This window comes from Vigna umbellata, chromosome 4 (assembly GCF_029865625.1).
Source record: "Vigna umbellata cultivar VRB3 chromosome 4, Vumbellata_1.0, whole genome shotgun sequence".
NCBI classification, from domain to species: Eukaryota; Viridiplantae; Streptophyta; class Magnoliopsida; order Fabales; family Fabaceae; genus Vigna; species Vigna umbellata.
The window spans coordinates 32601625-32626657 of NC_142168.1; the positions used below are offsets into that span (position 1 = coordinate 32601625).

At 31.3% G+C, this 25033-nt stretch overlaps 2 protein-coding genes across 3 annotated transcripts; one reads left to right on the forward strand and one right to left on the reverse strand.

The window, feature by feature from the left end:
- Nucleotides 1-12113: 12113 nt before the first annotated feature.
- LOC124836086 (protein IQ-domain 26-like) lies at nt 12114-14254 on the forward strand. The gene is made up of 4 exons (XM_047311155.2): nt 12114-12283; nt 12449-12862; nt 13023-13232; nt 13342-14254. The coding sequence occupies exons 2-4, from the start codon at nt 12479-12481 to the stop codon at nt 14047-14049; spliced, it is 1302 nt and encodes a 433-aa protein (XP_047167111.1). The 5' UTR covers nt 12114-12283; nt 12449-12478; the 3' UTR covers nt 14050-14254.
- Nucleotides 14255-17039: 2785 nt separating this feature from the next.
- Nucleotides 17040-21299, reverse strand: LOC124836080 (putative pectinesterase 53). Of its 2 annotated transcripts, none has more exons than XM_047311146.2 (5): nt 20640-21299; nt 20049-20238; nt 19753-19959; nt 18933-19168; nt 17040-17283 (listed from the first exon to the last, which is right to left on the reverse strand). In XM_047311146.2, exons 1-5 carry the CDS (start codon nt 21002-21004, stop codon nt 17106-17108), a joined length of 1176 nt encoding a protein of 391 aa, XP_047167102.1. In that variant the 5' UTR covers nt 21005-21299; the 3' UTR covers nt 17040-17105. The 2 variants fall into 2 exon arrangements, with proteins under 2 accessions (XP_047167102.1, XP_047167103.1); XM_047311147.2 differs by having other exon boundaries at nt 17040-17302; nt 20640-21296.
- Between the last annotated feature and the right edge of the window lie 3734 nt (nt 21300-25033).

Sequence of the window (25033 nt, forward strand, 5' to 3'; positions counted from 1 at the left end):
CTTAATTACCACTGATAAACAAAACAAAAAAGACTCTTTCTTTCTTACCTATTTTTCACCCCAACTGTTTCATATTCAACCTTCTTTTTTCCATTTCAAATACTGAGAAAAAGGTGCATGTGGGAAAATTTTTTGTGTATGTGGAAAATGAGTGATCTTTGCATGGTTCGAAGAGGATGCCGAAAAGGGAAAGGAAAAGGGTTGAACAAATTTGGGCACACAAGAAGGGCTGGGAAGAAAGTTTGAATTTTGGCAGTAGAATTTGTGTTTCAATCCGAAAAGGGTAGAAGTGGTTGATTTGGGTGGCCATGATAAAGATAACGAAGGGCAGGAAGGGAACAGAGGCTATAATGAGAAGGGCTGCCACTGCTCTGATCAGACCAATATATCAGAGAGAGAAGAGACTCTGCAAGCCAAACAAAATACTATTTTGTCTCATTATTCATCACTACTAACTTTTTTTTTCATTATTTTGAATTAATTCTTTTTAGATTTTTTATTATTATTTTATCTTTTTTTTTTTCATCAAAGTAATTGTTCTGTGATCATGTGATCATCCGGTCATTCGTGACTGACTGGTGGTAAACTACATGCAAGCTTAACTAGTAAAGATAATTAGGTTAACTCGAATGAATTATTGATATATGGATTTTGATTGGGTTAATTCTAATTGAAATCTATAAATATAAGTTTAATATAACGTTGAAATATTTTTTACATGTAATAGTCTAGTAAACCAAATGATGTATAAAGATTCAAGAAGAAAGATAATGTATTTTAAATAATAATTAGAAATATAGAAATGAAGTATTTGGGTGTATTGAAGAAAAGATATGCAGAGAGATTAATTTGAAGACAGTGCATTTTTGAGGTATCACTTTCTAAGGCTAAAATCCCCCTGAATTTATGCACCACATGTGAAAAGCAAGGTGGACCACTTGGTACTAACCCGTACTACCCTCTGCTTCCTTTCTTTATTTTTTTCTGATTTTAATTACTCACTCCATTGCTATCAAATCTCACCAGTACAACCTTTGGTATGCCTTTCATTGAAATTCTATGTACCATTTTTCACTTCTTTTATTGCCAGATAACTTCAAAATCTTACTCTGCAACACCAACTTCGTAAAAGTTCCCAACAAAATTAAGAAACTTTGATAGTTTTAAGGTTGTGTTTGGTCATCATGTGATTTCATTACAGGTACATGTATGTTGAGTTTTTAGCAAATGGGAGTTTGTTTATATGCTTAGTTATAAAACCTATTCGGATGAGAAAAACTTCAAACAAATTTATTAAAAGATTCCAACAAGTATATCCATTCCTCGTCATCTTATACCTTTTCTCTTACAAAATCTTTGCTACAAACTATCTAATTCAAATATATACGATTCTCATAAAATCAATCTCCATAACACATCGAAATTACTAAATCGTACCAAACAAATCAGAAGTTTCTGTTTCATATATTTATATATTTTGTCTCTCTTTCTTTCAATTTTCTTAGAGTGATCTATAACATGATGTTTATATGGTGTGTCTCAATCTTAAAAACATTAGTCAACATATTAAAATTTGTGGCATAAAACTCTGTGAATTTTATATATTAGGATTTGTCAATTGTAATACTTCAAAAGACTGTTAAAATAAATAACATTAAAAATTAAAAGCTCAACTAATGCAATTTTCTTTCAATAATTAATTATGTAAGTCTTAAGCTCCATTCTACACTATTAATTGTAGATGTAGGAAAAGAATCACTCCTCTCAAACAAAATACATATAACAAGTTATTTATACTTATTTCATTTCAATAATTCTTTTTGTAATAATAATAGTAAAAAATTAAATCTTATAAAGGCAAACACATATTAAAGTTGATAATAACCCTCTTTAAAGTTGTAAGATTAGATAAATATTTTTAAAATTTATAATTTACTTAACCATTTAGAAATAACTGTTATATTATATTAATACTTTTCATATATACATGTTATTAATTTTCTAATTCTAAATTTACTTCTGTAAAGTAATAATTTCTTTTAATGGTTTTTACGATATTTTTTTCAATAAATATTTGTTACGACTTTATTACTTTAGGGGAAAAAATTATGCCTTGTTACTATCAAAATAAATGTGGGTCACGAGATAAAACTTGTGGTTTGAAGGTAATGAGAAAAAAGAAAAGAGTTTTCAAAATTTTATTTCTTTCCACTTTATTTAATTTCATCAAATTAATTTGTATTTTCATTAATTTCTCATTTACGTATGCTTTTTCCTATTTATTGATTCTATTTTTTTCTTCTATACCAAATGAAACATTGAATTATTTATATTACAATACTGAATTATACTGCGTATTTAATTATTTTCTCAACCACATCTATTTAACCTATAAAATTGAAAGATAAAGTTTGTGGGCACGTCATTATAAATATTGAAAACAAATTGGCTTTGTATTTTAGTCACTCTTCTGATTTCATCTTGTGCTAATGTTTCATTAGTTGACATATCCATGTCAAGCTAATAAGACAAACATTATACCAAAACTTTAATACCAAGAATGTCTTAATTTATTGAAAGAGAAAAAAAAACGTGTTATATATCAATGAAGTTTATTACTACAATGAATCAATTAATTCATTATATTGTTTTACTTTGATGATAACAAATAAACAATTAGTAAAACATACAATTTTACTTTTACATGTATGTATTGCGAAAATTTTAAATTATTATAAATGAATACTGAAAGTTTACTCATGATTAATTTTTGGAAAAGAATTTCTAATATTTTATTTCTACTATGAATAAAAAAAAGTAATGTTTTTATAAAAATGAATACATAAAAACAGGATATAAAAAACTCGCTATGTTCAAACGTAATAAACCTGATTTCAAACACTGGTATCTCTTATCTATAAAAAACACAGAAAACATTTTTTAATGAATAATATATAAAATGAAAACATTTTCATGAACCAGCAATATACCTTAAATTTGAAATGAAATTGATTAAAATCGATAAAATTCAACAAGTACTAAAAAAAATAGTAATCAAGGTGGATGGAAATAATATAAAACTTAATTATAAAGTAAACTAGTGATCTTAAAACTGGTTCACCACGGAATTTATGTTAGTAGATAACAATTAAAGTAAATTTTTATCATTCAATATTACTAAAATGGTTGACTTGTGGTCTTGCAAAATGGGAGTTTGTGACAAATATAGTTGACTCTTTTTGTTAATGAAAATATATAATAAAAGTATATTAGATATTAAGAAGGTGCATCAGTGATAGTAACTAGCTAACTCACTAATTGAAGGGTCTTAATGATATTAATGTTCCCAGCAATGCATGTGTATACACATGGGAGGTTTAATTTACATTAATTATGCCATCACATTTCCAAATTTATTGCAAATTGACAAACATCTATATGACTACTTGCATCTTCAAATTGCAATGCATATTCAATTGAATGAACATTAGCTATTGATCCACCCACTTCAAATAATACACATAACACATTATCTCTTAATTAATATATGAGAAAAAAATTAGTGTTTTTCATCAGCAATAAATATTATATAAAATAAGGGTACTTTAGATACTCAATATATAAACTTTATTTATAAAAGTGAAAGAAAGGATATATATTTTTTCTCAAAATTTTCCAACAGAACCCAATTAATTCAGCCAAAGCCAACATATTAAATATCAGAAAAATTCATAAGAAAACGAGTTTGATTTGGTCAAACACAATTATCAACGAGTGAAGCATTACAACACAGTAATCCTAAAATTATAATCTTTAGCAACTGAAACAAATGACTTGGTTTCAGAATCGATGTTCTTCCTTATGTTTTTATAACCACGACTGAATTTTTGATGATGGTTTAAATAAACACTTATAAATTCTATATTAATATTAACCAATTTTGGAGTTTAATGGAGACATGTGTCCCCACACTGTTTCACTTATAGGTACATTATATTCTTACAGATTACGTTAAAATCTTTAAATTTAGTAATACAATAGTTTTATATATCCTCACGAATTCTGTTGTCAACTTTTTCTCTATAAAAGATCAATATAATAAAAGTCTCTCGCCATTCAAATATTATCATAAATATTTGATTTAAAGAAATATTATATATGTAAATTATGATTTAGCATTTTAATAAAAGTATATGCATATATAAATAATGGTTGGCCCTGCAGCCATGCATGATGCATGGTTGGTGTTGGATAAAGATTATAATTTTGCCTTGATGTGTGTCAATCAATGTCAAAACTGAATGTGCAAGTACATGTGTATAAACTATACAATTATAGGTTGCATAAGAAGGTTTTGTTTTTCTAGGGTTCTAGCTAGCTATAGGGACATGGGGTCAATTATTTGTATAGGGTGATGGTGTAGCTATAGCTATGTTCATGTAGCTGCTCTGAGATCTGTTTTCATGGTGCCAAAAATAATTCTCTGAGGAACACTGAAACTAGGAAATGAGTGAACTGGTTTTATAGAGACAACATCATTCTGCTTCATCATGCTTCTCACATGGCTAGTCATTTCAGTAACCAACCAACCCAATATCCATATAACCACTTTCTTTGTCTCCTTATCTCAACATTCACCATTTCTATCTTCACCTTTTCAGCTTTCAAGATCTTCTTCATGCCTCTGTATACACACAATATCTTTTTTTTCTAATATATATATATATCCACCATGACCAAGTAACTATAAAGAACATCATGATCATGATCACCATGCAGTATACATGCTGCATGCATCATGGCTGCTCTATTTGTCTGAAAGAAACCCTATACCTCTGCCATGAGAGACACATGCACCGTCATAAAGATGGTCTCTGCTAACTCTCTAACCAACAACCAGAAAACAACGTGGAAGATTCTCCTTTCTCTTTGCAACCTTATATATATATATATATATCATGGACAATGTTACTTTTGATAATATATATAATGTTTTTACACCTACTTCACCTTTTTCCTCATTGAATTATATTTTTCTTTATTATGATAATTTATCTTTAGAAAAGTTGTTAAATGATAGTCAGTGTGTCAGAAATTTTTTACATATCTCATATTTAGTTAATTAGGTTAACTACATGTATGTAATGGTTTGTTACGATAACTTTTTTTAAACCTATTTAACGTTATTTTTCAGACATACACACACATTTGACAAGCAGTTTAACATGTCACAAGACATTATTTTTTGGTGTGGCCCATTTAAAAGAAGGACGCGATGAAAAACAGTAGATGAAGAAAAGTGAAAGATTATCATTTTCTTTTTCTTAGAATGTCGTGTAAAAACAAACATACTTTTTCTTCAATAATACCGTATAATAAGTTCATAAAGATTTACTTTAACATCTGTCCAAGAGAAAAATGACGATGGAAGATGAATTTTCTGAGTTTTTTTCGAACGACACAGATGATGCAAAGAACATGCATGTATATATTTCTATATATTGTCACAGAAATTAGTGTTGTCATATTCACTCAGTGTGCCACCACTGCCTATATTGGTTAGGGTTCTTGGGTTGGTTACCCATCATTCTGTGCCCTCTTTAAGGACACTTGGAGGGACCACTTACCCTTGTTTTGTGATGCCATTCAGCCATGCAATGGCAATCTGATATATATGTTGCAGACATGTGTTGTGGCTGTAGACTGTACGTACGTGCATCAATTTCAGTCACTACATGCATTTCTTTAACTCTACATATCTTATCCATGTCTTTTCTTTCTTTCTTTCTTCTTTCATATAATTCCAACTTCATTTATTTTCAATATCATGGATTCATATATCAATTCTATCTATATATGACATTTAATACGTTTCTACACACACACACACACACACATATATATATATATATATATATATATAGAGAGAGAGAGAGACTTCCATTCCCTTATTCAAGATACACTAAATGTGTACTCAAACTATTTTATTACCACTAGATGAAAATTTATTTTTAGATATTAAATAAGAATGTTTAAGTGTAAAGAATTGTTTATTAAAGGAATTATAGATAAAAAAAGAGATAGTAGAATTTAAAAAGTATATTCTATATATATGAGAGTGTAAAAATCCGTCAATGCAACTATGGAATTTTGTGTTTTTAAATGATTTTTTATTTAATATATTTGTTGTATGAAGTGTTATAAAAAATATGTATTCTCATTGAATTGAAATTTTTTAAAATTCAAAATTTGAAAAATTGAAAAGACACTTTAGGTCCACTAAACACCCTAAAATTAATTTTAAAAAAACATAACAAGGAGACCAGATCCAATTAAATCGAGTGATGTTTTTTTGCCCATGTTTTTACCCCTGCAATTCCCAGTGTACTGGATTTAATTATGATACATTCAAATGTAAAAGATTAATCTCATCTACTCTCAACCACACTATTTTTCTAATTCTCCTTTTTCTTTTTCTTTTTTCTTTTGCACTTTAAGAAGGTATATACATAACGAAAGCTGGTGCCGATGTCAGGGCTAAAATTAAGGATGAAATTTTAATTTGAACTAATTAAATAGGTGTTTGAAGTTAAATAAAAAAATTAAACTAATTAATTTTAATTTGACTTAAATATAAACTAAATATTCTGCTCCAATTTAAGTTGACTTGATTTTAGTTTGTGTAATTGATGGAGTCAATCAAATTTCAGAAACAGCAGGTGAGACACGAATCCTCTATTGGGAACATCTATAGTAGAAAGTAGGAATACGAAAAGCGAAATTAAGAAAATTACCTTTTTTAGGAAACTTAACACTCTTAATTAGGATTATCATTTGAAATTTTAAGGAAGTTTCTGTTTCATTTAGTTTGGGCCATCTCCATTCTATAAGGGTGTTGCTCCCTCCACCCCCACACATCTCTTCCTCCACCTCCCCTTTACTATTTTGCCCCTTCCTCCACCTTTCCTTTACTATTTTGCCCCTCAGTAAAATTTTATTTTTAAAATTGTTGTTTTTTAATTTTATTCATTTATAACATATTTCACTGATAACCTACGTAGTTTCTTGTATGAGTAAAATATTTTTCTACAAAGCTTGGTGATCGTGAAAAGAATTATCAAACAATCTTCTTCTTGTTCTCGGTGCAGTACGTGGTGCAGTGCGTTTATGGTGTAGTGTCCTTGTCGTGGTTCCTCTCCAGGTACGTAGTCATAATCCTTCCAATAATCCTAAACCCTAAATCCTTCCCATACTTCCAATAATCCTTTTAATATCCAAGCCTATAATCCTTGCATGAGCCGCAAAACGTAGTAAAATAAAAAACGAAACGTAAAAGGAACACTGCCTATGGACGGATGACATCCTTCAACGGATGTCAACATCCGTTTAAGGCAAAACGGATGTCGACATCCGTTTAAGGCAAAACGGATGTCGACATCCGTTTTGCCTTCAACGGATGTTGACATCCGTTGAAGGATGTCATCCGTCCAGAGGCAGTGTTCCTTTTACGTTTCGTTTTTATTTTATTTGTTTATTTTATTTACAGTAATTTATATTTAAATTTATAATTTTAAATGTTATATATGGTTAGTTTTTAAACGTAATAATTTTGTTAAAATATGAATTTGTTATAGGTGGAGAAGAAGCTTAACGGAAGAGAGAAAGGTAAACGAAAATGGAAGAGAGGAAGAGGTGCAGAGGGAAGTAAATCAGAAGTTTTAAATAAATTAAAATATTAAAATAATAAAAATAAAAAATTTTAACTTTTGAGGATATAATTGTCATTTTAGAACGATATAATTGGCATTTTAGAAAATTGGGGAGGTGGAGGAAGAGACGTGTGAGGGTGGAGGGAGTAACACCCATTCTATAATCCTAAAGGTACGGCCCAAAGCTTCTTTATGTCAAATTCCTATTATATTCGGCATTTTCTTTCCTGCACTCCCATACTTAACTCTTCATGATTTCTGAAATATACATTTTGATAATCTTTTGAAACACGTTTTTCAGAAACAAAAAATTTTAAATAATATTTCTTGAAAAAGATTTTGAAACATATTTTCATAAATATATAAGATGCTTTCTAGTATAAGCCTTCTAAAACAAGATTTACAGAAAAAGTTTTCCCTAATAAACTTTTTGGAATAAGACTTTTTTTTTTTTAAAACATGAGATACATTTCTTTATGAAATGTGAAAAGAGATAAGTATAAAATTTTAAATAATTTTAAAACACTGCTTTTTTATTGGTAATATAGATAATATAATTAGTTGAATTAATTGATATTTGAGAAACTAATTTAATCGAGACTTAATATTTATTTTAATTTTTATTTTCGTCAGTTTTGTTTGAAGTAGTATGTGACCTTTTTTGCTGTTCAAAGTGGTCTTAATTTTTGTAATTTTTATTCAATTTAGTTCTTTTTTCTGACGGTGTCTAAATAGTTAACGATATAGTATCCAAGTCAGCCATCAGTGAATGACATGGTCCATTTTTTTTGACGTGACTGTCCACCTCATTATCTTCATCTTGATCACTTTACTTCCATCTTCAATCTCAGGAACCATAATAACCATAGCCTTCTCCTTTATCGTGCCACCACTGTAAAGCACAACAGTTCACCACCATGAACCTAGCTTCACGCCACCGTGAAAACCAATCCATGGCCAGACCATTTTCATTGTACCAACCTCCATCCCCACAATGCCATCACGAAACCCTCGTGCCTCTGTTAACCATGATCATCATGACATTGCAAACAAAAGCAACGCTACCCAAGAACATAACTCAGTTTTTTTTCACGGACCACTGTGAGACAAAAGCAACCATAGCGACGCTAATCTCCAACAACCAAGATCTTATTTGTTGCAATCACATAACCTACTAATCGTGAAACGCAAGCCCATATCTACTTTGTGCCTCATCCATGTAAGCCATCGCGAATAACACCTCTCGTGCCTTCATCTTCATCACATATTCGCCGAAACTTGCGTAAACTAGAAACCTAATGACATAGAACCTCCTCTTGCCACGAGCTTCATCCTACCACCTAGAGCATCACAACACCACCATGATCTTCTTTGCACCAGTTTCACGACCTACAAAAACAACGAAACAGTAACGCAAGATCTTTGTATTGGAATCTCGCAAGCCACCGTGACTCCACCCTCATGAGCATACAATAAAATCCTAATTTTGAGTGAAAGATGAAACTACCACGTGGTAGTCTTCATTGAACAATTGCCACTTATGTCAAAAGACTTACACCTCATTCAATAATGACTGACTTGGATACTGTGTTGCTAACGATTTAGACACCCTTAGAAAAAAATGAACAAATTAAACAAAAATTAAGATCACTTTGAATGCCAAAAATAAAGGACTACTTTGAACCAAATTGACAAAAATAAGTATTAAGCCTTTAATTTATTTGTAGAGAACAAAAATTTAGTTTAGTTAGTCTTTAATGTACCAAAAATATCGATGCTGGTTTGGGAGTGAAAGCATAAAAAGACATGTGTAGCATGCAAATGAGTCCAAAGGGGGAAATGCAATTTTATTTTAAATTAAAAAAAAACAATAGAGAGTGTATATAGTAGAAAAGATTGTGTATATAATAAGAGTCCACTTTCTGGCCTGATATTCTTTGCTTACTGGGCTTCATGGCACAAGTTTTCAAGAGACCGATATTACCTACAAAAGTGAAACTATATACCGTATAAGTAATTTCACTGCAGATCTGATTCTAAAAAAAATGGTCAATAGTCAAATGCAAAGGATTTCATTTATGAACACTTATCAAAAAGAAAAAAAAATAATGCTAATGATAAAAATTTGTTTATATTATTATCTAATCACAAACTATCGTATATTATTTTCATTTTTAAAAAAATATCTTAAAAATAATTTTAAAATTTATACTTAATTGATTAAGTGTATAAAAGTGTTTACACTAATAATGCTTAACTATTAAAATCTAAAAATTCATAAACTTTAATAAAATTTTCACTTTGCGTAGTTTTCCACTGATTTTAATTAATAATAAAATAATGTTTAAAATATATTTTGGATATTAGAGTGTAGTTGAATGCGACATTTTATAAATATTTTAGTTTTATGCCTTGACTTGGATTCCCTTTTTAATGGCCCAATTTGACTTGCTTTTTTTGTTGGTCCATATTGAGCCCAAATTAAATACTTTCATAAAGTGTTTGTATTGTACAAAACAGAGCCAACTCAAATTCCAAGACAAAATTTTTCAAAAGATAAAGTTTTCAATGCACATGTTCTTGAAAAAATAATCATCTTTTTGGTAAAATAGTAAAATTTGGTACACATTGAATGACAAATCAAAGGATGCTACTCGTGTTGCAAGATCTATCTTTTGTATGAAAAAAAATGCATGTATAAATTATCTAAATGGAATCCAACAAAAATCTTTTAATTTTAATCCCATAGTAAATAATAAAAATGACAAATAAGTGAAAAGAGTTGGAAATGAAACTCTTGATTTAGTTACACACAAAATTTACTTTCCCAAAAACATACCTAGGTTGTTCAATTCAGGCAATTTTTGTCTTTAATCTTGTTCTTTCACCAAAATACAAGAGCAACACAACTTCTATGTACAAATTTTAGAATTTCTTACATGAATGACTTTCATCTTTAAATTAGGTTATTATATAAAATAGTTTGTGTGCATGTTCTTCATATTTATAAGTGATGTCATGGTTTGAAAGTTGTAAAAAAGAAGGGTAAAAGTGAATGATGTTATTTGAGAGATGGAGATACCCCAAAAGAGATAACTGAAAAAGGATGAAGAAAAGTAACATGGCTAAGTAGTAGTGAAGAAAAGGAAGAACTTTGTTCAAGTAAAAGGGTCTTTTTCATTGTCTATTCTTTAGTGTTGAAATATGGAAACATTAATTAATGCTAAGTTTGGTATCCTAGAAATAACTTAGGAATTAGTTCAGAAATGAAATAAAATAAAATCCAAGTGAAGTGTGGATAATTTTTTTTAAGATATGAGACATGTTATCATTAAAATTGTAAAAAGTTGATAAATTATATATATTAACTACATAACTAATATATTTTATTATTCCTAAATTTTTTTAATTTATTTTTGTCTACTTTGTAGTAATTATTTAATCCTTTTTCTAATTTGAATATGTATGTTCACTTTATCATCTTAATAAATAATATCTATTTTGACATTTTTTTTATCATATTTCTAAGTTGATTTTGTTTCATGAAAAAAAAAAATCATTTATTTATGTTTATCATATTTTTATTCTCCCAAAAAATGGCCATGAATAAACTTCTTTCAAGCATGCCTGTGATGATTTTGCTAGAAAAAGAAGGAGTTAAGGATAAATAAAAGTTAATGATCTAAAAGTAACAAAGTTGATAAATATATATATTTTTTAAATACATAGTGTGTTATTATTTTTGTCTTATATTACTCAGATCCACTTTTTGATGTGAAGATGAAAATGAATTAAAATAATTATAATTTCAGGGAATTCATGATTAACTTAATTCAACACAAAATTAAACAACCATTTATATATTTTAAAAAGGATATTATTAATTTCTTATATAAATTTTAAGTGCTTCAAAAAATAAGTTTTAATTTGCCATGGAACAATGGCTGGGTTACAATTTACAAAGAAAGAAATATAAAAGTTGATATGTTATAGAGATGCTGGAATAAAATAGGAATGGTTCAAAATGTGTCAGACATGTATGTTAGGGTTAGGACCCTCAATTTGTAGGACACGTCCCTCTCCACAAAGGTAACTTGGTGCGGGACAGATGGTCTTAGAACTTTTCACTGTTAGACTATTAATTCGTGTTACTTTTTCTTTTTCTTTCTTCTTGAATTTTGAGAAGTACAAAATTTTTACTTTATTAGAAGTGCTTTTCCCTTCTTAACTTTATCAGGAAACCACTATTGCTTAATCCTTGTTTGGTTCATAATTTTTCTTAGATGTTAAGTGCTTTTCAAAAGTAAGATGAAATACTGAAATGGAGTTTTATTCCTTTCTTTTGTAAAGTCCTACTGTTAGCTGTGACATTTTTCTTACTTTATAATGTTTCATGTGAAACCAACCTACTAAGTTAACTCTTATTTATTCATTAAATTTCTTGAAGTTTCTTTGTTCCCTCCTTGCATGTTCCATGGACAAGGTTTTTGTCATAAGTAGCAGATTTTCACGAGCTTTTGACAGAGTATTTCTTTTGTTTTGTCTGCTTTCGGATAAAATCACATAGTAACATAGTAAGTGTTTGTGTTTATGCTTGTGTATGTGTATGTGTATGTGTATGCCTCATTCACATTCACATCACAGTGTTTTCTTTTCTTCTTTATCTCTTTCTTTCTTATTGTTTTTGGAGGTTCTTAAAGAATGCTTACTTTAACCACCAAATTTCACCATATTTGTAGGTTGCACTGTTTCTTGCAGTGAGGCCAGCAATGGGGAGAGTCACAAGGTGGATGAAGAGTTTGTTTGGAATTTCAGGAGAGAAAGAGAAGAAACAAAACTTCATGGAATCTGGTTTTTCTGAGAGTAGTAATAATTCAAGAGTTTTGTGTCACAATCCAGGAACTATACCTCCCAACATTTCTCAAGCTGAGGCAGCTTGGTTACAGTCATTCTACACAGAGAAGGACAAAAACAAGCACGCCATTGCGGTTGCTGCGGCAACCGCAGCTGCGGCTGATGCTGCTGTGGCGGCAGCACAGGCCGCCGTTGCAGTTGTTAGGCTCACAAGCCAAGGAAGGGGTGGCACCATGTTTGGCGTTGGACCTGAGATATGGGCTGCTATCAAGATTCAAGCACTGTTCAGAGGATACCTGGTGAGTTTGTACATTTAGCTTTGCTTATTTATGTCAAAAAGTTGCAGGCTTTTTGGCTTCAATAGTATGGGGTCTATTTGATTTAGAATGTTGAACTCTATCTGTTTGTTTTCGGTGCACTGTGGAGTGGAATTTTGAAATTGACATGTGTTTTGAACAGGCAAGGAAGGCACTGAGGGCATTAAAAGGATTGGTGAAGTTGCAGGCACTTGTCAGAGGGTATTTAGTGAGGAAGCAAGCAACAGCAACACTGCATAGTATGCAGGCTCTTATTAGAGCTCAAGCTAGAATACGGTCCCACCAATCTCGCAGGCTCATGAGTACGAAGAATGAAGCATTTAGATCTCAAAATAGAGCAAGAAGATCCATGGTATTAGCATAGATCTCGTATTCTGCTACATTTCTAATTATATTATGCACAGTAAATGATTATGTTATTTGTTATTTTAAGCCTGCTGCTGCATTGAAATTTTTCTCAGGAGAGGTTTGATGATACTAGGAGTGAGTATGCAGTTCCAATCCACAACAGAAGAGCATCATCTTCTTTTGATGCTACACTTAACATCAACAACAGTGTTGATGGGAGCCCCAAAATAGTGGAAGTAGACACTTTCAGGCCTAAGTCAAGATCAAGAAGAACAATATCAGATTTTGGTGATGAGCCATCACTTCAGGCACTTTCCTCTCCCTTCTTTCCAATTTCATGTAGAGGTACCCCTACACGTTGGTCCATACCAGATCAAAGGAATTTTCAGGACTCTGAATGGGGGTTAACAGGAGAAGAAGGTCGGTTCTCTACAGCACAAAGCACTCCACGCTTCACAAATCCTTGTAGTTGTGACTCAGTTGTACCTATGACACCACAAAGTGTGTGTCCTGATGATAACTTGTTCCTAAGGCAATATGGGAAATTTCCAAACTACATGGCTAGTACTCAGTCTTTTAAGGCCAAGTTGAGGTCTCATAGTGCTCCAAAGCAACGACCAGAACCAAGTCCAAGGAAAAGGCTCTCCCTCAATGAAATGATGGAGTCTAGGAGTAGCTTGAGTGGTGTTAGAATGCAGAGGTCTTGCTCAAAGGCTCAAGAAGTCATTAATTTCAAGAATGCTGTGATGGGAAAGCTTCAGAAATCCACAGAATCTGTTAGGGAAACAGACAGAAACTATTTCCACCAGAGAGGATGGTGACATGCTGAACTTGTTAGGACAGATATCTAGCTATCTTTGTTTTTTAAACTGTTAAAGTGTTAATAAAATATATTTCTCCCCCAGTTTGGTAATTTGCAGATACATATAGGTGGTGAGTATGGGAATGTGAAGACAAAATAAAAGGCAAAAGAGAGAGAGATGCCTCTCATTGTTTTGTGAAAAGTTTGGTCATGGAATTTTCATATATCATCTCTCTGTTGCTAATCAAATGCAAGGATTTTAACTTGCCTACAGTGTAAAATCCTTGCATGCTTTTTTTCTTCTCTTTTTTCAGTAGATTTTGTTTTGTGGGTGATAATGAAACTTCAACAACCATTCAAACTTCTGATAAACCATTTCTAAAGGTTTGCTTTTCCTGCAAGAAAAAGAGGAGGAGATCAAAGAGCCTTTATAAGAGGGTTCAAATACAATTATTCTTGTGTGAAATGTATAAAAAAAAGTGTTTGAAATGTGTAAACAAAGAAGTGTACTAACATACCTCTAAAAGTGAAGCAACATGATGCTATGTGAGACTTTTTGGAGTATCAAGAAATATTTCTGTCAAATCATTGATAGCATGAATGACTTAAAGCCAAGCTACGTTGATTGCGTAATAACCATTGGAGTCACCCAAAATTATCAACTAATGATTGGAGATTTCAATTAACCCCAAAAAAAAACATTGATTGGGGATTTCATTGAAGGATTAATTAATGTCAAAGGACACTGTTGACTTCTGACTCATGCATGTTCTGTGATCAGCAACTTTTACTGATATGAACAGTTTTTAATCTGTTTTGAATTTTGAATGGGAATGGTAGAAGGAGTAGCTGTGTATCTTGAACTGGTTGCTGTTGTTTCTGACCCTTTGGCCTTTGGTGATTTCAAAGCTTGTGTTACTGTTTGTATGTTGATTTCATCTCTTCTAATCTCTTCATTAGTAACTTAATTAATTTCTCTACACTTGGTCTAACGGTCTAAGCAAATTTAATTACTCTGCAATGTGTTCTGTTCATTAACAGTATAAAGTAGGTTCTAGCTAAGGGTCTAATTAAGCTTGATTATGATGCAATGTTAAGTAGGTTTAGCAAAAAAAATTGATGTATTCATTAAGAACATGTAGGACAGTGCATGTCTCATTGGTTCATAAACTGAGTTTACAGACTGTCAAATTTAGATATATTTATTTATTTAGATATATATCATTGACTTTTTTCTCAAAATTCACAACAATATAGAGAAGATAAATTACAACTGTAATAATAGTAAAAGAAAATTAAGAACACAATATTGAGCAATAAAATAAAATTAAACATAGAAAGAAGAAAAATCAATTGATTTTACTTTCCATCAATACAATTGACGGTGCTTCATGATACATTATTTTTATAATTCAAAAAATACTTCTAACAAAATAGGAAATACGAAAAAAGAAAAAGCAAGTACGCTATCTTAAGAAGAGACAAATTATCCCAAAATCTGTTAAAAGCGTCACTGTCTTTAACCTCTTCAATAAATAGTTTATTTCAATTCGAGGAAACACTAGCATTAATTGCTACCGATCAAATGTAAAAAGCAAAAAGAAAAAGAAATTGAAATATTTAAAAGCAAAACAATAAATGCATATATATATATATATATATATATATATATATATATATATATATATATATATATATATATATATTATCAGGTTTTTATTTCAAACTATAAAGAGTGGGAAAATTTATTTTTGTCCATGGAACAAAGCAACAAAAATGGGGCGCCCGAGTGATAATTTTAAGCCCAAATTTCCAGACAGTTAGATTCTAAAGGCTTTTTCATCCTACACCTCATAATTACTATATGCCCACCATTCCCAAAATTATGTATTATAAAAAGAAGACAAATAAATTCATTACTGTAAAAACAACAACACAATTATACAACTATAACTACAACAACGTAAATTCGTTATCTTAAAATTTTGGAGTAATCTCTTCCTAATAAATCTTCTCCTTTAAAAACAACCCATCAAAGACGTGTTTGATTCAAAATCAGAGTAGAAGATAACATAAACTTGTGAATTCAAAATTAAGTATTGTCAATCAAAAGAAGTGATTTAAAAAGATAATTTCATTAAAAACAACCAGTTTGATGTTTTTATAAATATTATAGTAATAAAAACGGGAGTAAACTCTATCTTTCTATTAAATTCAAAGTCACTTATTGAGTTAAATTTTATCCTTTTATTAAATTCAAAGTCATTTATTAAATTTCTAATATCTGTATTTAATATTCGTACTTAAGATGCGTATTATTTACATAGCAGGATCTGTATGTAATAATTTGTATGTAAAACATAATTTTCTATGTTTAGTGGTAAACATATTTGCAAGCTCCAAAAGCTAAACATCATGCTCTGTCAGGAGGTGTCTCCAAGTGCATTGATGCCAAAACCACAAAAAATTAAAACAGTTTGAGACACAAATTCTTTGAGCATTGCTGATTGAAGAGAACTTAAGTTGTTTAAAGAATGAAGTCCAACATTGGAATGAAGTTAAAGCATGTTATTGTTGGAAGTCTCACGTTGACTAGAGATAAGGCCAAATTATAATATATAAAGGAGCTTGTAAGTCTAACTTAATCCCACAAAACCAGTTTGTAAGGCGAAGTTTGCACCTCACTTATATATTATAATTTGGCCTTAGTAGATGAGGGACTTCCAACACACCTCCTTCACGCCGAGGTATAAACATCTCGTGTGTGATAGTAGAAATTGGGTGGTCCGATAACGGCCCGATAGCGGGTGGAATAGAAGAATAAAATGTCCACTTAGAACTCGTTAGGATAGACTTTAACCATAAATCTGATACCATGTTAGTAGTGGATTTGGCCTTATGTGGGACTTCCAACGGTTATTGTATTGCACAAAGAGAATGAGTTTGTAAACAACTTGATTCTGCAGGTAAAATTGATTTCATTACAAGTTAAAATTAGTATAGAACTAATTCAGGGAACAACAGAAATGTGGACTCATAAGGGCACTATCAAAGTATGTTTGAACCTGTGATATGTTAAACTAGAAAATCAATAAAAAAAAATAGAAACTTTGTATGAGTTAAACTACAATTGGATCCATTCAGTCCCATCAATAAAGCTAAGTGACAGAAAAGGTGTAGCTTCCTCATCAGTGAGTTCTCTTGACCATGAAACTCTCCCTGCAAAACTTGAACCAGGTCCTGTGCACTTGTACTGCCCATAGAAAACAGTTCTGGTGGTTCACCCAATACAATACAAAACATATACATATATATCACCATCAGAACAAGTTAAATTGTAGATTAATTCTATTGCTGATATGAAAAAAAAAATTATTTTGTCTATCAGATATCATATTATATTGAGGTTTTTCTGTGATAATTAGTATAGAACTCAACACAGTTTGTAATTGACTGAGAACAAAAAGTTGTATTACAAAAACATGGTGTATTTTCTCATCAAGCAATAAAGCCACCCACATGCGCATGCCAATATGTATATAGCTGTATACCAAGTAAGATTCAATAGAATAATAGGTTAATAAGGTATTGGATTAGGTGGCTTTTCAGACACTTAGTGCATGCTGCTGTACCTTATCTATATTGCAGATACAGACATGAAGTTCGGTGGTTAGAATCCTCTGAATTTAGTATACAGAAAGACATACCAATTTCTGTCTTAAGAAAGTTCCTAGTTTGTTTTTAATATAACTTTATGTTGGAGGGTTCATAGGATAACACGTAGACTTGCACCAAGCATTTATATATATGTATATATACTTATGGATGGAAATGGACAATGGTATGTGTATGGCTAACTAAGCTTATTTTCTTGACCTCACACACTAGATAAAAAAGGTACCGATGTTGTTATCATTATTATTCCCTTGTTGTGTCATAAGAATAGACTCGTTCATATTTCTTAATGGTTTGATTGAGACAGGTTTGGTTATGTTGATGCTGCACTGAATAAAGGGTATTTTCTTTTTGTCATTTAAGAATAAGGGTAGCATGAATGGCTGAAGAGGGGTGTTTGTGACATGGTAAGTGGGAAGAACAGATAAAAAGGAAGATGACAAAAAACACTTCACACCCATACTGTGCAGTAAGTAAGAGAGTGAGTGGCACCGACCCATTTGTGCAATGGTCCTCAAGGGGTTAAAGATGCTGAGAACCAACAAAACTGAATTGATGTGTGGAAGTGATGTACTCACGAATTCCTTGTTATCACTTCAAAAGAACTCTTACCAAGATAGAGATATCTTATGTGTATATAAATCAATGTCTATTTCTTATATTTTATTCGATACGAGACATTGTTTGTACCCAACAAGAGTAGATAATAGGAGTTTTTTTTAATTTTTAGAAAAGATTCTTCATTTCTTCGTAATACCAAGTTTCCTTTAATGGGTTAATTTTTTAGCAGAAACTATTTTATAACACAAGTGTAAAGATTGAATCTTCAACAATATATGCCTAAAAAACAGACATATGTCAACTATTGAACATTGTGTTTCTTCAATCTACTTAATGGGGTCTCAAACATCATTTTTGGTGGTATTTTTTGCATTTCTCTTTCCATTAGAGAGATGTTGTGAGGTGAAATGGTCTTAACATTGTGCCAAGAGTTCATGGCAGATAAATTGAACTGATAAAATGACCTTTCGGCCTTGCAATTTCGTTGACTTGCAGGAATCATCCCTTTCAAGAAGAGAGAAGGTTTTATTGTATGGGGATATTTCACTTCCATAAAAAATATATATTTGTAAGAGCTGTCATGGTATACAGAAAAAATTAAACAATTTTGGTACAGATATGTAGTTTTTGTGTATGAATATGTGAAGAAGAGAAAGAGTAACATACGTTTCACGGTTAGGGTCACCCCAGTTATACCAGCCTTTGGGAATGATGATGTTGTCCATATACGTGTAAGCAAAGACCACGCGAGAAAAGGGTCCCCATGCCCTTCCAAGGTATAGTGCCCCTGATCCCGTGACCTTACAGTTCACAAATGAGAACCCTGTGTCCTCCAACATACTACTCCTTCCTTGAGCTGTTACTGCCCCCGTGTTCTGTGCTATCGCATGCACGTGACATCCCTATATGTAAATAGTATAGTGTCACAGACAAAATTATCAGATTCTCTGAACCAAACTGTCTTTATGGCTAAAGAATTTTGGAAGGTATGAAACAAGCTAGCTTAAAGAAAACTTAAGGGTTTGGTCTAATAGTTTTAAAGTTTTCTTCTTTTTTAAGGTCTAAAGCAATTAGTACTAAAAAAATTGAATTTTTCTTGTTGTTGGAGATCTAATAAAGGACATTACCTGTTTGGGTCTTGAGCTGTCTGTTCACTTCAACAATTGATCACTTATGTTGTTTTAACATGATAACTTATAAAACAACCTAATGGTGCTACATGGTTAGCAGAAAGCTGTTGAAAACTTTTATGATTCCAAATAACAAATGCATCATATACGAATTTGGTTAGGTTATTCTGGTATGAAGAAACTATTACATGTTTCAAGACATTTCACCATTACCAATATCTAATGAAACTTGATTCAACGTTATTATTTCTTTCTAGTTAATTGAGAATTTCGTTTATTTGAAGTTTTTGGATTAAACTATGGCAATCATATCAGATTAGAGGTAGTAAGTAATGATTATGCAGAGAAAATTTAACCTCAAATAGTGAGAGAGAGTTGCCGAATATGAAATCAACAGAGCCTTCGATGTAACAATCCTTATAGTAATGTCTGCCCACATGATCATAGAGTGTGTCTTGTGCTCCTAAGAATTTGCAGCCTACGAATGCTGCTGTGTCTGCTGAAATCCTTAATGCTACCGCTTGCTTTCCAATTGCTCCTGGTGCAGGAACAGGAGTTGTGTTCTGCATTCACAATATATATTACTATGCTTGTATAACACAAAACAAGAAAGGTAAATTAGGATAGAAATAGAGGGATTTTTTTTTCTTACTTGGAATGTGATGTTCTTGGCAATGAAATAAGGCGAATTCACTGCAAAAGTTGCTGAACCATAGGTTCCCAATGGCCTCCCATTTGAACCAGGTGTTTGAGCAGTGTCACTCCATTTAACAATGGTTTCATCTGCACCATCTCCCTCTATTGTTATGTAGGATTTGAAAGCAGGAATGTTAACCTTCTCCCTGGAAATACACAAATGAAAATGGAAAATCAATGCAAGTCAAATCAAACACTTTTCACAATTCGTTGCAATATCAAACATAGAAGAAAATTTGCATAATGAACACGAAGATGGAGGTATAAGGACAGAACTAAAAGACTATCTGTTGCAGAATCTACTTCAGACAAAGACCAATTCTCCGGGAGTTTGAATGACAGAATGAGAAGGAAAAGGACATTAGAAGAAACAAAAGTTGTAAACTGGATAAAAAAAGAAGTAAAAAAATGCAATCTTGAATGCGGACAAACAACAAAATCCATGTCTTATATGAACACAGCACAATTTGGAAAGGGCGCATAGCAGAAGGACCAGAATGTGGCAAAATTCAATTGAAGTACAAGAAAAGGCAGTACTATTACTCACGTGTAGACACCTGCATGGACTTTTATGAGCACTCTAACAAGATTGACGAATGGAAGGGAATCGATGGCTTCTTGAATTGAGGTAAAATCTCCAGCACTAGGATTCTTATCAACGTGCAAAGTGTAGGAAGCCACAAGCTTATTTTTGACTGCCTTAAAAACTGAGTGTTTGAGGGAACCAACAAAGTTCACCCATTTCATGAATTGCTCTTCAGAATACTGCACTCTAGTCATGTTGGTCAATAACCCTTTACCCGCAGAACGTCTTGGTCTAATTCCCTTGGTATGGCTATGTACTCTACTGGGATTTTGCAGAAAAAGAAGAACAACTGCTAAAAAGATGAACAAGTAATGCAAGTTTGACATCGTAAGAGAGACACAACAGAGAGCCTGAAGGAAAACAAAACTGAAAAATGATTGCTGATGTGACAAACAGAGAAAACAATTATGTTAGTGAGAATAATACAACACCAATGGAGAATGGTATCTGGAACTTGAAGTGCTGATTGCTATGGCTTATATACTAGTTTTGGCACTTGGTTTAGGTGTAAAGTAACAACATTAGTTCTGTCATTTGACTTAAAACCGGTTTTGGTAAGGCTTAAGAAAAAACCTGAATGAGACTAGAAATCTGTGACAAGTTTCTTAAAGAAGATAAACTACTAAAATCAATCAATATTTAGTATTTATAATATGATTACACAGAAAATACAAAGTTTAGGTGTAAAGTGAAAAATAAGGACAGAAAAGAAGAGGTCACGGGTGGTTCTTCTACTGACATTTATGTAGAAAAGAGAAAGAGAGAGAGAGAGAGAGAGAGAGAGAGAGAAACAATGTCAACCACAGGACAGGTTGCACTTTCTGCGTATAACAACATTGTCTGATATATAGAAATATTTGGTCATTAGTTATTAGTCATGTTCCATTTGTTGTTGTTGTTTGTTTGGTGTTACCCGTGAGCCTCTTTGTGTTTGTTCAGATAATATAATAATAGGTTGAGTAGTACTTATGTGCCCTGAATAGCATTTCATATGAAAAATATAGAAAATTAAGCATACTTTTCTGGTTGTGCATGCTGAGTATTGGCAACACCTACTCTTGAATCATGGCCGTCCAGTGTTTGGACATTCGTTAATGTACTTAGATTCTTGTTGTTTAGCTGATTAGAGTTATTTGAGCACTTGGTAATGGTTCAGATTTTCTGGATGAGTGGTAAATTCCATGTGGTTGGTGAATCAGAGAAACTCTGTGGGCACCCATAAAGGGTAATGCACTGTGGCTAAAGCAACATAGGTTAGGCCAAAGTTATAAAGAGAAATGGACCAGACAAAACTCTAAGTTGGTTTAATCTTGGGCAAAATCATCAATGTGTTGCCATTTTGTAAAATCACCAAACCTTGGTAAATTTTAAAAAAATTAAAAAATGAATAAGTCATATGATTTTATTATAAAAAAGTTGTGTCAAGATAACATATTTTAATATAAAGTATTTTTAAGTTGAAATTGTTTTGAATTAAAGTCATTATTTTAAGGTGACTTTAATTTTAAAAATGTATTTCCCAAATTTAACAACAGGCTGAAAATGTCAACCGACCCCACGTTTTTCCTAGTGGACCTAAAAAGAAGTGTTCAATGTTATTGACGCCACATATTTCATTGACGTGACCAGAAACCAACACCTTTTTTTTCCTTGGTCCAATTCTTTTTCGTTTCAATTTCACAAAAATGGAGCTTGGGCTTATATGTGTTTTTGAAGGGCTATTGCTTCTTGAACCCCCATTTGATATGCGAAGTTTCAAATTGTTTTTATGTTTTTTTTTTTAATTTAAGCAAACATTTCTCTCTCTCTCTCTTCTCTTTTCTTCTTCTTTCCCTTCTCCTCCACCTCTTATTTTGTTTCACTCTTCTCCTTTCGCGTTCTCTTTTTCCACTTTTGTTGTTCATTGCCATCACTAGAGAGCATAACTTTTTCCTCATGAGCTCGTCATAAGGTACCACTTTTTTTTATATAACATTTTCTAGAATGTTTATGGATGATCATTCTGAAACATATTTTTAGAATATGCTTTCTAGATCAATATGAAAATGATAATTGTTTCTACTGAAATGGGACGAGGATAACGCCGAATGTGCTGCTCTCACCAAGCTCCAGTTATCTGAACACCGAAAGGGAGGAGACCTGCAAAAGACACTCTAACGCTTAAGTCATAAATTTTCTTTATATTTTAGTACTGAGTCTCAAACCTAAACCCTTATTTATAGAGTTTAAAGGAATCTAACCAATTAATTTACCTCTTAATGGTCATTAATGCAAACCTTAACTGTTTAATGGTAGCCGTTATCACATTTATTTGTGCATTAACTCTGTTCAACGGTTGACGGGACCGAATGACTGAGAGGATCTTTCCTGCACGTTGACCGTTTGGTTTCTTAGGGTCGTGTGTCGTCCTAACCGATTAGTGATACATGAGCCCTTAGTGATACATGAGCCCAAAGTGAGTAGAAGCTCTCTTGCACACTTACCGTTCGGTCGGAATGAGCCCATAGTAACATAAGTCCCCAAGCCCTAGCAAAATCTTTGATATTGCATTGGGTTTGTCAAGTTATATCGATCGGCACAAGATTTTACTCAAGTTCAAGGGTCATGACGATTCATACACTACCATGCGTTCCTTACCGACCGAGCGATTTTTATACTAGGAGTTCACTAGGAACGTTTCCTAGGTCAAAAATGCTAAGGTGAGAGTCACAGAAGCATCGCTCGCCGAACGAGGATCTAGGAGTTCGAACTTTTCCTAGATCGAAGACATTTGGGTGAGCACTACGAAAACGTTCCTTACCGAACGAAAAATCTGAGTTCAAAGTGAGGTAGAAACTCTCCTGCACCCTTATTGTTCGGTCGGAAATAAGCCCACACTAACAATAATGGTTACAATTTGAGGAATACATTGAAAAATACCTTTACTCAAATATATTTAAAAAAAATTTGTTTAATTTAGTAATATATATATATATATATATATATATATATATATATATATATATATATATATATAAATAAAGTTTGCTAACTTATGTAGTCTTATATAATATACCAAATTTTAATTGAAAAAAAATCTTTATTCATAAAAAATATATACTTTAAATATAAAAATATTTTAATAATTTTTATTTTTAATTTAAAATAAAAAATTTAAACAAAATCAAAAATTATTCAAATATTTTTAATTTTAAAATTTAGAATCGATGCATTTTTGTTAACTAAAATTTATACTTAAAAAGTTTCCAAAAGTTTTGGTATATATATATATATGTATATATATATATATATGTATATATATATATATGTATATATATATATATATATGTATATATATATATATATATGTATATATATATATATATATGTATATATATATATATATATGTATATATATATATATATATGTATATATATATATATATGTATATATATATATATATATGTATATATATATATATATATATATATGTATATATATATATATATATATATGTATATATATATATATATATATGTATATATATATATATATATATATGTATATATATATATATATGGGGTTTGCTAACGCGCGTATGCCTGTTTTTCAGTTGGTACATTTTAGCAATGTGTACCAGATTTTAGTAGACAAAAATACCCTTATATATATGGATTCTAAGTTTTAAGGTGAAGGATATTTTAATAATTTTCATTCTCAAAACTTAAAAAAAAAAAAGAAACCGCCGAAACCCTTACTTACCTCTTTCATTCCTCTCATTCCTTTCTTTTTCATCTTTCTCACTCGAATCTTTTCTCTGTCATCCCTCCTGTAGCCCCAATTGCAAAAATCAGAAACACTTGCCGTTAAACAATCTTACAAAAAAATGATTTTATAATGAGTTTTCATCTTATAATTTTTGTCTTATTAAATTTTATCTAATTTTCACAGGTATAAAGGAATTCGTAATTGACCTGGAAAAAATCAGAAATACTCGTTGTTAAACAATTTCTTACAAAAAATGATTTTATAATGAGCTTTTATTTTATAATTTTTGTCTTATCTAATTTTATCTAATTTTCACAAGACATCAAAGGAATTGGTAATTGGCTTGGAAAAAAATCAGAAACACTCGTTGTTAAACAATTTCTTACAAAAAATGACTTTATAATGAGTTTTCATTTTATAATTTCTGTCGTATATAATTTGATCTAATTTTCACAAGCATAATGACATCCAAAAGAATTCGTAATTGGCCTGGAAGGTTTTTTTAGAGATGATGATTCAACATATGCAGATGATGAAATTAGAGAGGTTAGTGAAGATGGTGAAATTGAAGAGATCTTGAATGAACCTTTGCCTGAAGGTGAATATG

Coding starts and splice junctions, on each gene's coding strand:
- LOC124836086 (XM_047311155.2), top strand. CDS start 12,479: ATGGGGAGAGTCACAAGGTGGATGAAGAGTTTGTTTGGAATTTCAGGA. Junction 12,863..13,022: donor CACTGTTCAGAGGATACCTG/GTGAGTTTGTAC, acceptor TGTTTTGAACAG/GCAAGGAAGGCACTGAGGGC. Junction 13,233..13,341: donor ATAGAGCAAGAAGATCCATG/GTATTAGCATAG, acceptor AATTTTTCTCAG/GAGAGGTTTGATGATACTAG.
- LOC124836080 (XM_047311146.2), bottom strand. CDS start 21,004: ATGTCAAACTTGCATTACTTGTTCATCTTTTTAGCAGTTGTTCTTCTT. Junction 19,169..19,752: donor ACTCTCTCTCACTATTTGAG/GTTAAATTTTCT, acceptor ATTTACATATAG/GGATGTCACGTGCATGCGAT. Junction 17,284..18,932: donor GGTGACCCTAACCGTGAAAC/GTATGTTACTCT, acceptor TTCTATGGGCAG/TACAAGTGCACAGGACCTGG.